At 37.5% G+C, this 10,390-nt stretch overlaps 2 protein-coding genes across 2 annotated transcripts; one reads left to right on the top strand and one right to left on the bottom strand.

Annotated features, from left to right (window-relative positions):
• On the top strand, positions 1,021-2,985 carry LOC18768505 (pentatricopeptide repeat-containing protein At1g34160). The gene has a single exon (XM_007199210.2). The coding sequence runs from the start codon at positions 1,065-1,067 to the stop codon at positions 2,793-2,795; it is 1,731 nt and encodes a 576-aa protein (XP_007199272.1). The 5' UTR covers positions 1,021-1,064; the 3' UTR covers positions 2,796-2,985.
• LOC18766179 (sphinganine C4-monooxygenase 1) lies at positions 3,381-9,892 on the bottom strand. Its single transcript, XM_020570597.1, has 3 exons — positions 9,527-9,892; positions 8,886-9,250; positions 3,381-4,304 (listed from the first exon to the last, which is right to left on the bottom strand). The coding sequence occupies exons 2-3, from the start codon at positions 9,114-9,116 to the stop codon at positions 3,723-3,725; spliced, it is 813 nt and encodes a 270-aa protein (XP_020426186.1). The 5' UTR covers positions 9,117-9,250; positions 9,527-9,892; the 3' UTR covers positions 3,381-3,722.

Consider the following 10,390-nt stretch of genomic DNA (forward strand, 5'->3'; position numbering starts at 1 on the left):
GATAACTGTCAATGCAACTATTAATATGATTATTCCAAATATAATGAGAATTAGTATCATACACGTAACGATCATGGCGAGTATCGTTACTTTTAGGTGCATTATTTATATAACTAGAAGTCTGACAACTATAAAAAGAGCTTGTTAGTTCACTTAGAAAAGAACGGTCGTTGTCAATCTCAAAATTTTTATTTTCAATATCAAAATATATGGAATAGCTGTCCCTATTACTATCCCAAAGTTTCATATCCGAAGCGAGTTTTCAAGAAACTGCTCGAGTTTTAGCAAAAGCCACCCTCCGGGGTCGTATCGATTGGTTGAAAGGTTTGAAAGAGAACGTTGTTCTAGGGGGTATGATACCCATTGGTACCGGATTCAAAGGATTAGTGCACCGTTCAAGGCAACATAACAACATTCCTTTGGAAGGACCTTTCCCTTTGGGGGTAGGAAAATCATGATCGGGATAGCGGACCCAAAGCTATGGAATTTGGGCGTGGGTCTTTTGTCGAAATGGAATGGCCTTACTTTTTCTTTTGATTTATTTATCGTTAATGACGGCTTAATTAAGTATAGTATGCCCGGCCCTAATCAGCATATTTTTTTGTTTTACGGTGGAACTCTATGAACAAATAAAAAAACACAAAGGATTAAACTTGTTTATTTTACTTATCAAATAAACCTCAGCAAAAATTACATTTACATTCCTTGGAGGTGTAAAGGGAATGTAAAAGTGACTTTACACCCCCAAATTTACACATTTCCATTGTGAATGCTCTTATTAGAGCAAAAATCACATTTACATCTCCAGAAATGTAAAGTGAATGTAAAAATGACTTTACACTCTTAAATTTACACAAACCACCATTGTGGATGCTCCAATGATTTACTAATGGAGGGACTTGCATGTAAGTTTTTCGTTGTATGAATTTGTAGGGTATTACAGGTTTGGATACAAATTTGAAATGATCTCCAAGTTTGACGAGTTTTATATAGTTAAAATTATTATTTATTATTATTTTCAACAGCATTGCGCTTAAAAGAAAAACAGGTGCAATGAGCATGGAATGGCCAATTTGGAGTCCTTGTTACAGAAATGCACCTCTCTCGCCCGCATCAAGCAGCTCCAATCCCACCTCCTAACAAGTGGGAAATTCCAATTCTACCCCTCCCTCACCACCAAACTCATCGAGCTCTGTGCCCTCTCCCCCATCGCCGACCTCTCTCATGCCATAACTCTCTTCCACCAACTGCGAAAGCCTTCAACCAATCAATGGAACGCCGTCGTTCGGGGCCTCGCCCAAAGCCTCCAACCCACCCAAGCCATCTCATGGTACAAGACCATGTCAAAAGCCTCCCAAAAGGTCGACGCCCTCACGTGCTCCTTCGCTTTGAAAGCGTGCGCACGTGCATTGGCTTTCTCTGAGGCCATGCAGATTCACTCTCAGATTGTACGGTTTGGGTTTGGGGTCGACGTGTTGCTGCAAACCACTTTGCTAGACGTGTATGCTAAAGTCGGCGACCTGGGTTTTGCACAGAAGGTGTTCGATGAAATGAGTGAGAGGGATATAGCTTCTTGGAATGCTTTAATTGCTGGGTTGGCTCAGGGGAGTCGGCCCACTGAAGCTATAGCTCTGTTTAAAAGAATGAGCGAAGAAGAGGGTTTGAAGCCCAATGAAGTCACGGTCCTGGGTGCGCTCTCGGCCTGTTCGCAATTGGGTGGAGTGAAAGGAGGAGAGAAAATACATGTCTATATAATGGAGGAGAAGCTTGATATGCACGTCATTGTGTGCAATGCGGTTATTGATATGTATGCCAAATGCGGCTTTGTGGATAAAGCATATTGGGTGTTTAAGAATATGAAATGTGGGAAGAATTTGATAACGTGGAATACGATGATAATGGCGTTTGCTATGCATGGCGATGGTGGTAAAGCGCTTGAGCTTTTTGGGGAGATGGCTAAAAGTGGGGTGTGCCCTGATGCAGTGTCGTATCTTGCTGCTCTCTGTGCGTGCAATCATGCAGGACTGGTGGAAGATGGGGTTAGGTTATTTAATTCAATGGAGGTGCAAGGGGTGTCCCCTAATGTTAAGCATTATGGTACTGTGGTCGATTTGTTGGGACGAGCGGGGCGGCTTCAAGAGGCTTACCAGATTATAGATTCTATGCCTATGTTTGCTGATGTGGTGCTTTGGCAGACTTTACTTGGTGCTAGCAAGACTTATGGGAATGTGGAAATGGCAGAAATGGCATCACGGAAACTAGTTGAGATGGGGTCTAAGGGTTGTGGTGATTTTGTGTTGTTATCAAATGTTTACGCGGCTCATGAGAGATGGGACGACGTAGGCAGGGTGAGGGAGGCGATGAAGAGAAGGGATGTGAAGAAGATACCAGGTTTCGGTTACATAGAAGTGGACGGTGTGATACACAAGTTTGTGAATGGTGATCAAAGCCATGTTAAATGGCGTGAGATTTATGCAAAGCTAGACGAGATTATGTTGAGCGTCAAAGCCTATGGATATGTGGCCAAGACTAATAATGTGCTGCATGATATAGGGGAGGAGGAGAAAGAAAATGCATTGAGTTATCATTGTGAGAAGTTGGCTGTGGCTTTTGGTTTGATTAGTACCAGTGAGGGGACACCAATTCAGGTGATTAAGAACCTAAGAATATGTGATGATTGTCATGCTGTGATCAAACTTATTTCAAAGATTTATAATAGGGAAATAATTGTGAGGGATCGAGCCCGGTTTCACAGATTTAAAGAAGGATGTTGTTCCTGCAGAGATTATTGGTGACATTCATTTGTTCTAACATCGGAAGGAGAATGAAATTAAAGGGTTTGAAGCCTCTCTGATGGATCTACAGAAAGTGTTGTTGATCAATTTCGTTATGTATTTATCCTTTTAAAGGAAAACACAGATGATTTGAAAAATAAAATCTGCAGATACAGGTACAGTGCAAGCATCTCTTTCGTGTTTCTTCCAATGCAGAAATCTGTCCACGCACATCAGCCAAAATAAACATTTTGAAATGCATTCATCTTGTATATAATCCAAAAAACTAGTAACTGGATATATGGTTGATTAGAGTACTGAAAAGAAGAACCGTAGCTTCATGTGTAATTTGTACTTAGAAGAGCATTCAAGCGCCAACCGGTTACTAAGTTAAACTGGCTGGTAACATAACACAGTCAAATTGTATGAAAATAGAGCATTACTATCTATCCCGTGGTGCTGTTTAAAATTAAGACCCACAGGGTGCTGTTTAAAATTAAGACCCACAGGGTGCTGTTGTGGTATGTGCAAAGTGTAATTTCTGAAAAATATACGAATTCTATAATCACACTAATCTTCAGTGTTAGTTCAACTCTGTTATTAAAAAAAAAAAAAAATCTGAACTTCTCACACCACATACAAATCCAAGTACATCAATCTTTGACAGGCTGAATAATTGCCTTAAAACTACTGTTGCATAACCATGAACAAATATGCTACAAATTAGACAGCTGAGAATCTCACAATTACAATGAATAAGGCAGGTTGGTGGAATTAACACAACCAAGCAAAGACAAAATATTGCCACAGCCAAAAAAGGACTAACTCGAACCACAAAACCCTCCTGCTAGAACCTAGAACATAGACTTGATATAACAATTCTAATCCAGATTCCCAAGGATGACAAAACCTCAGCAAAATAATTTCCCTGCGTGAAGTGAGCTTGAATTAGTTAACTGACAGATTGTTGTGATTCAAATAGTCTTTCATTGCCTTCACTGCCCTTGCTTCTAAACCCCCTTCAGGTCTCTTCACAAGATTATAAGGCATGTAGGTCCCAAAAAGTTTATCCCATAGAGGGAAGAACGGCTGAGAATAGTTGTACTTCAAGCCTTGAAGTTGATGATGTATGTCATGATAAGCAGTATTGTTCTGGAATAAAATATGGAAGATATTACCGGGCAACCAAAGTCCACAGTGATCATCAACAGTTTTAATCACTGCAAAGCAGAAGAATATAACCGCCGTCCGTGCCGTCATCCCTGAGACTAGAAAAGAGATGGCCCCACCGAAAGTGTCGAGCAAGAGACCCTCAAGGGGGTGATTATAAAGGGCTCCAATGGCATATGGAACAACAAGTTTGTGGTGCTGAGAATGAACATGGCGGTACAAAAACTTGTTCTGATGCATGTAGCGGTGCACAAAGTACTGCCACGTGTCCATGACTAGCATTGCGATAACAATCTGCACAATCTGGACAGGTATCGAGGGCTGAACTGTGATCCCCAAGCTATTTGCCTTTGAGGTCAACTGTAGCAAAAAGCCATGAACTTATTAGTCATAAAAATAGTTGATACAAAGGACCTTCCAAATTTGACACATAAGAGTAACAGTTCACTACGAAATGTTGAAATGAAATGAAAACAAGAATGGAATATTGAGAGAGTTGGAGGAAAAGTAGGAAGCATAGAAAATTGCTAAGGAATGTAACTGGTCTTATCCATCATTTTGGGGAAATTGACATCCTAGATTGTCCATTCCTTTATTTTCTTTTTCCCAACAAAACAATGGACTAGGAATATTTACTTCATTTCAGTTTCATTGATTCCAATGAACCAAATACTACCTAAGAATAAAGTCCTACCATGAGTCACAAATCATTACAAAATATCAATTGGTTAATGCCTAACTGCCTAAGTTACATCACTAGTCCAAATTATACAGCAGGTAAACCATACACCTCACGTAAGATAGTAAAGCTATGGAATCAACCAAACAACCAACCAAGGCATTCAATTCAAATCTTTAGCAGATTAACAAGATTGACATATACATAATTTGAAGTTCAAAACTCTTCAACTGATAAACCAAAAGGGCCAAAAAAACAAGCAAAGAAAGCCATCTAAGATACGTATAAATAAAGAACATCAAGTCATCTACACAATGGCCTTTTCACCCTAAACAACATAAGGAAATATGATTTCTTCTCAAACATTAGACCTGACTATACAACCCCAAAATTACCCAGTAAATTCCCAACCCGATCTGAGGTTAAGAAGTTAAGATTTAGGTCACACCATATGCTAAGAGATCCCATGATCTAAGTTACATGTGCTGCAGGTAACTTCCGTATTAGCTATGTTGAACAGCTTTATGGTCATCAAAAGCATAGTTAGCAAGCAGAACATAAATAAAAAAATAAAAAAATTATTAGTTCCTTAATTGGAAAGTAAGCAAGTGGGTTTTACAAAATTTCATCAACATGCTATTCCTAATAATTATAATTACGTGTTATTGAAAATTACACTGTAGAAGAAATAACTTGAAAATTCTACTATATAAAAATGCTATTACCTCACGTGAACAAGTTTGCATTGCTCAAAAGAAAGGCAGAAGCAATCAGATTATGTTCGAGGAGGTAATGATTTTTCTTGAAGAAAACAACCATCCGTATAGTTTATTAAAAAGAAACACTGATAATTTTGATAAATCAATGCACAAAATGCATAATTTCCTACAGATGAGAGAAAAGAGAATAAAGAATGCTTCTTATCCCTGAACTTATCATCCTGAATATCAGATTGATAACATTTAATTGGGTATTCATAGCAGACTTGAAGTTTGTTGGACAAATATGGCAGCAATGGGATTTTCCCTTGTTAAAGAGCATCGACTCCGATACCATATTAGACAACCACTAGCATGGTTCCTTGTGGTCTCAATTAAGAGAGAATCACTTTTTCAGTAACTTTCCTTTTAGTATGTTTCCTAGTTATAATTGGTTTTGGTTTCTAATTGGGATTTCGCTTCCTTTTCCAACTGTAACATGGGAATTTATAGAGCCTTTATATACTTACTAGGGTCTTGGCCTTATGCATGTGATCATTCAACCTTTTGAGTATTTTGCCTCTTCTAAATTTGAAATAGACTAAGAGAAAAACTTTATGAGTTTGAGTTATTTGAGTTTTTCTGGATGTAATTAGGGTTCTCTATTGAGAAAGAGTGAGACTGCTTAAGTGTGAGCGATCGAAAGAGACTCCGCTCGTGGGTGTAGCACAGTTGGGGTAAAGTAAAGTATACGAAATAATTCTAAAACAAAATTGTTGTATCCACAATTTATTTTATGCACATGTAAATCCTCTTAATTCAATTCAGTAACAAATCTAAATAATAGATTCATCACGAACACGTTAATCCAGAATTTTGTGTGCACGATTTTAGGCTGGGAATTTGAATCCAAAATTCCTAACTAGAACCCAAGAGCATAGACTTTTAGGGAATGGGCCATCACTATAGATCACACTACCACCCCAACCCCATCTTGCATGTGGAGAGGCAAAGAAATGGAGACAGTGAAGAAACTTATAGGCGCATCCCACCATGCACCTTGCAAACAAGAAGGAAGTGGGGAATTAGGATTAGAGGTTTTGAACCCAATACGTCCCGCAACCAGTACTCTGAGCTTTTGATACATACAAAGACAAAGAGGGAAAAAAAAAATAGATGCAGCCCTACCCTCCAAACCACAAAGAAGTGGGTGGTTGAGATTAGGTTCCAACCCAGAAGCTCCTGCAACAAGAGCATTCATATGATGATAGACAACCACTAGAGACCAAAAGCTTAAGCTATTAGGGAATGGGCCAACAATGTATATCATGCTAACAACCCAAATTTTTTTTTGAACCTCTTTGACATAAATTGTCTTTTATTTGCAACAGAAAATGCCAAATGTTCATATAACAGAACCCTTTTTTTTCCCGTTTGATCATTGCTAAAACAATTAGTTTAGATTCCTTCTTATTAACTAACTAAGGAAAACCATCTATTCAATTTAATCTATGACAATTCTAACTACAAATCTCATAGCGCTTGACTGTCTGCTTTAGGGTTGAACCATAAGAAAGGGAAGCAATTGATCTAAGACAATGGTGCCTAAAGTAACTCCATCTTAAAAAGGCTAGAAAAACAACCTATAGAATCTATCCCTTTGAAAACAGGACTAGGTTAGACCCTAAGCTCTCTGTTCACAACTTCTGGTCAAATCCTTGTCAGTTGGGGAAAGTGCAGCACCTGTTCTGCCCAATCAATATATTAAAAGGGGGAAAGAGGGAAGAAAATAAATTTTTCGAGTATCTGCTTTGATGCAACGGTCATACTCAACCTGACATGCACTGCTGTATCTCAATTCTTAAGCAAATCAAACTATGACTTCATAAATAACAAACAAAATTCCAAAATATGGTGTGCAGTAACTTTATTATTCAATAACCTAGAATCTGATATATCTTAAACAGCATCATGTGTTTACTTTTACGAATATCGCAATGTAGCAAAGCGCATAAAGAGTCAATACATTAGGTTGCAAGGCCTAAAGGATTATAGTTAACTGCAGAAAAGCTTGACACTTTTATGGGATCAGCAAAGCGGCAAACAAGCTAGATGTCCAGGATGCCTACACCCTACAGGCACATGCAATTGAATACATAACAGAGCATCACATACTACAACCATTTGCTTAAAAGTACAACTACACAAAATCACTTCAGTAGTGTACGATAAAGCTTAGTGATGGCAACCAATACGATCAACTAGGTCAGGCTGAACAATTATTGAGAGAAACTGCTGCTACGAGTATAAATTATATGCCCAACAGAATTAACACATTCTTTTTTTCATTTTTGGTCACTGCATTGCATACAGTTGAATCTGGAACCACCTAGATTTTGGTGATCTTCCTAGGAAGCCTTTTAATTTACAACACCAGCCCCCCCCCTCTCTCTCTCTCTCTCTCTCTCTCTCTCTCTCTCTTCACTAGGCGTTTAGGTAAAAAACCTTGCTTTTTTTGTTCAATTTTATTTCTTTCTTTTGTTTGGGCCAGAAGGTGGGTATTCAGTAAAAGATGATTATGTGACACTGACAACATGATGCAAAACTATGAACATGCCAGCCTTCTGTGTGGCAGAACAAAAAAAGAAGCAAACAGGATTGAAGGTAGATGAGACAAATGACGACTTAAAATTTCCAAGTTAGTCATGAGCATGCTAAGATAAATTTGTACATTAATTTGACTTGAACTAGGAACTGTTATGAATTGAAAGAACGTCTCACATGAATGCATGTTATGGAGAATCCAAAGGAACAACCTTTCAGACCTTACTCAACTTTGTTATGCTTCTCTTCCAAGTTAACCACTGAAATTGTAGAATTAACAGGTCTCCTCAGTAGTATCATTTGGCAGGTATGTAATGCAGTTAGTGTTTAGAGCAACCTATTGTCAAAGGTTTATTTATTTTGTCGAAAAGAACCTATTCTGTCAAGTACTTATTCAAAGACATCACATGAGTGGGGCACTTGGAGACTCAAAGAGCATTAAGACTAAAGCCAGAGTCGAGATGGAACCAAGACAGTGAACACAAGATCAGGACATCGTCAGGCCTTCAGAACACTTCAAGTAAGGTAGGTTGTGTTTACAGAGTTGAGAACATTTCTAGGACTCTTTTGAGGAAAAATAAATAAAAATATGACAATGAAAGACAAACCTACATAAATTGTTTGGTTAAATAAAGAAGATGCCCTCAATTTATTGAGGCCAAAAAGTTTGACCAGCATACACAAGGTAGACCCAAAAAAAAAAATTTATGAAAGCAAAAATACAATGAATAGAGATCTCTCTGAGCAACTTTCTACGTCAGTGTATCTAAAGGCAATTTCTCAAAAAGCCTCCAACTGAGTCATGTCTTATTCTCAAGAACGGTCACTTGATACAGATTTCAATAATTAGGTAGGCATATGTACACAATTTATTTATATACACACGAGAATGCATGAAAATGAAGTACATTGGGCATAAATTTCCATAAATTGATATAATGACAAGTTGAAGTAACTGACCAAGAAGAGGCCCTGAGCAACGGTGGCCTGGACAAGCTGTTGAAGCAAAACACCTTTAACAACGGAGGGAAGCGGAACCGAGTTCTTATCATCTTCTTCTCTTCTTGTATGCAAGCGGTAATTGTCCAAAGGCGGCAACAACTGGTATAACCCCGCATACAACCAGTAAACCAAAATTGGGGCAAAGGTCCCCATTGCCTCATCACTCACATATCCTTCCCAAAACACCATCTTTTTTCTGTTTTCTTTTTCTTTTTCTTTCGCAAGTCAAATCCAATTCAAGCTTATATCATATATTACTCCCAAACAAAATCCACTACATTTACAGTTGAAGATCTAGAATTCGAATGCACATTCTCTGAACCCTGAAAAGGAAACGAAGGAAGAATAACTAAATGCCAGAGTTTCTCATTGTTTCTGAATCAGGAGCGGTTTCAGTCAAACCAACATGATTTCATAATAATCAATCAAGAATGCAGAAGTTACTATTTTCACAATTTTCAAATTTTCTCGGAAAACCAAACAGAGCAGGAAAATAGTATTCCTAGAAGACTAGACAAAACAAAAACATAAAGACATTGAAATGTAATGAAATGAATGTTTTCAGAAACAATTCAGCAGAAGAAATTGCTACGACTTACAGAGAATGTGGGTTCTCATTCAGATCTAAGGCCCTGTTTGGCGCACAGCAATGCGAAACTCTTTTCCGGTGACAGTTGTGAGATTCCAAAAAATTAAACACGATAAAAAGGGTTCTGTGATCTTGTTTGGGAGACAAGAAAATTAATGATTGAATTTTCTCTCTTTTTCCCGTCATTCTCTTTTTATACCTCCTTTTTTTTTTCTTTTTTTAAGGAATTTTTTTATAATCCTGGCTTTAAAATACTTTTAGGCCACGTATGATTTCTGTGGTGTCGCGTAGGCAGTAATTTTGAGTTCTGCAAGGACCGCCAGGATCCCCAAGCTTTGATACTTGTGAGGCCCACTTTTTTTGTTGCTTCAGTTAATTAATTCTGGCCATTAGCTTGCGCACGAAGTCCTGAAAATATGTTCACGTAATATCTATTTTTTAGTTAAAATTTATTTTTTAATTCAATATAAATGATTTATCTCTATTATAAAAAAATTGTATAAAATATAAGTAATATTAATTTAAAATTTAAAATATTCATTAAAGATTTAAAATATTCATTAAATGAGACAGTATTAAATTATAGATAGTCACTAAAAGTCCATTCTCTCTCCTCAGATTTAGAAGCTCTTAGAGGTCTTCTTATTTAAAAGCTAAATAAGGAGCATAATTAGAGGTAGGTTTTCTCACTTCCTTTCTAAATTTTATCTAAAAATGTGGTTTAGGAAGTCCATTACGAATGCTTTGATAAAATTATTTTTTGGATCTGATTTTGTAGTAGATAAAAATAAGGGTGGGCATAGTCCAGATTGGATTGATTTCGCTTTAAAATGGCCGATTTGGCCTAAGCCATATTTTCTTTCCTTGTGCATCA

Source organism: Prunus persica, chromosome G8 (assembly GCF_000346465.2).
Source record: "Prunus persica cultivar Lovell chromosome G8, Prunus_persica_NCBIv2, whole genome shotgun sequence".
Lineage (NCBI taxonomy): Eukaryota > Viridiplantae > Streptophyta > Magnoliopsida > Rosales > Rosaceae > Prunus > Prunus persica.

Coding starts and splice junctions, on each gene's coding strand:
- LOC18768505 (XM_007199210.2), top strand. CDS start 1,065: ATGGCCAATTTGGAGTCCTTGTTACAGAAATGCACCTCTCTCGCCCGC.
- LOC18766179 (XM_020570597.1), bottom strand. CDS start 9,116: ATGGTGTTTTGGGAAGGATATGTGAGTGATGAGGCAATGGGGACCTTT. Junction 4,305..8,885: donor TTGCTCAGGGCCTCTTCTTG/GTCAGTTACTTC, acceptor TTTTTGCTACAG/TTGACCTCAAAGGCAAATAG.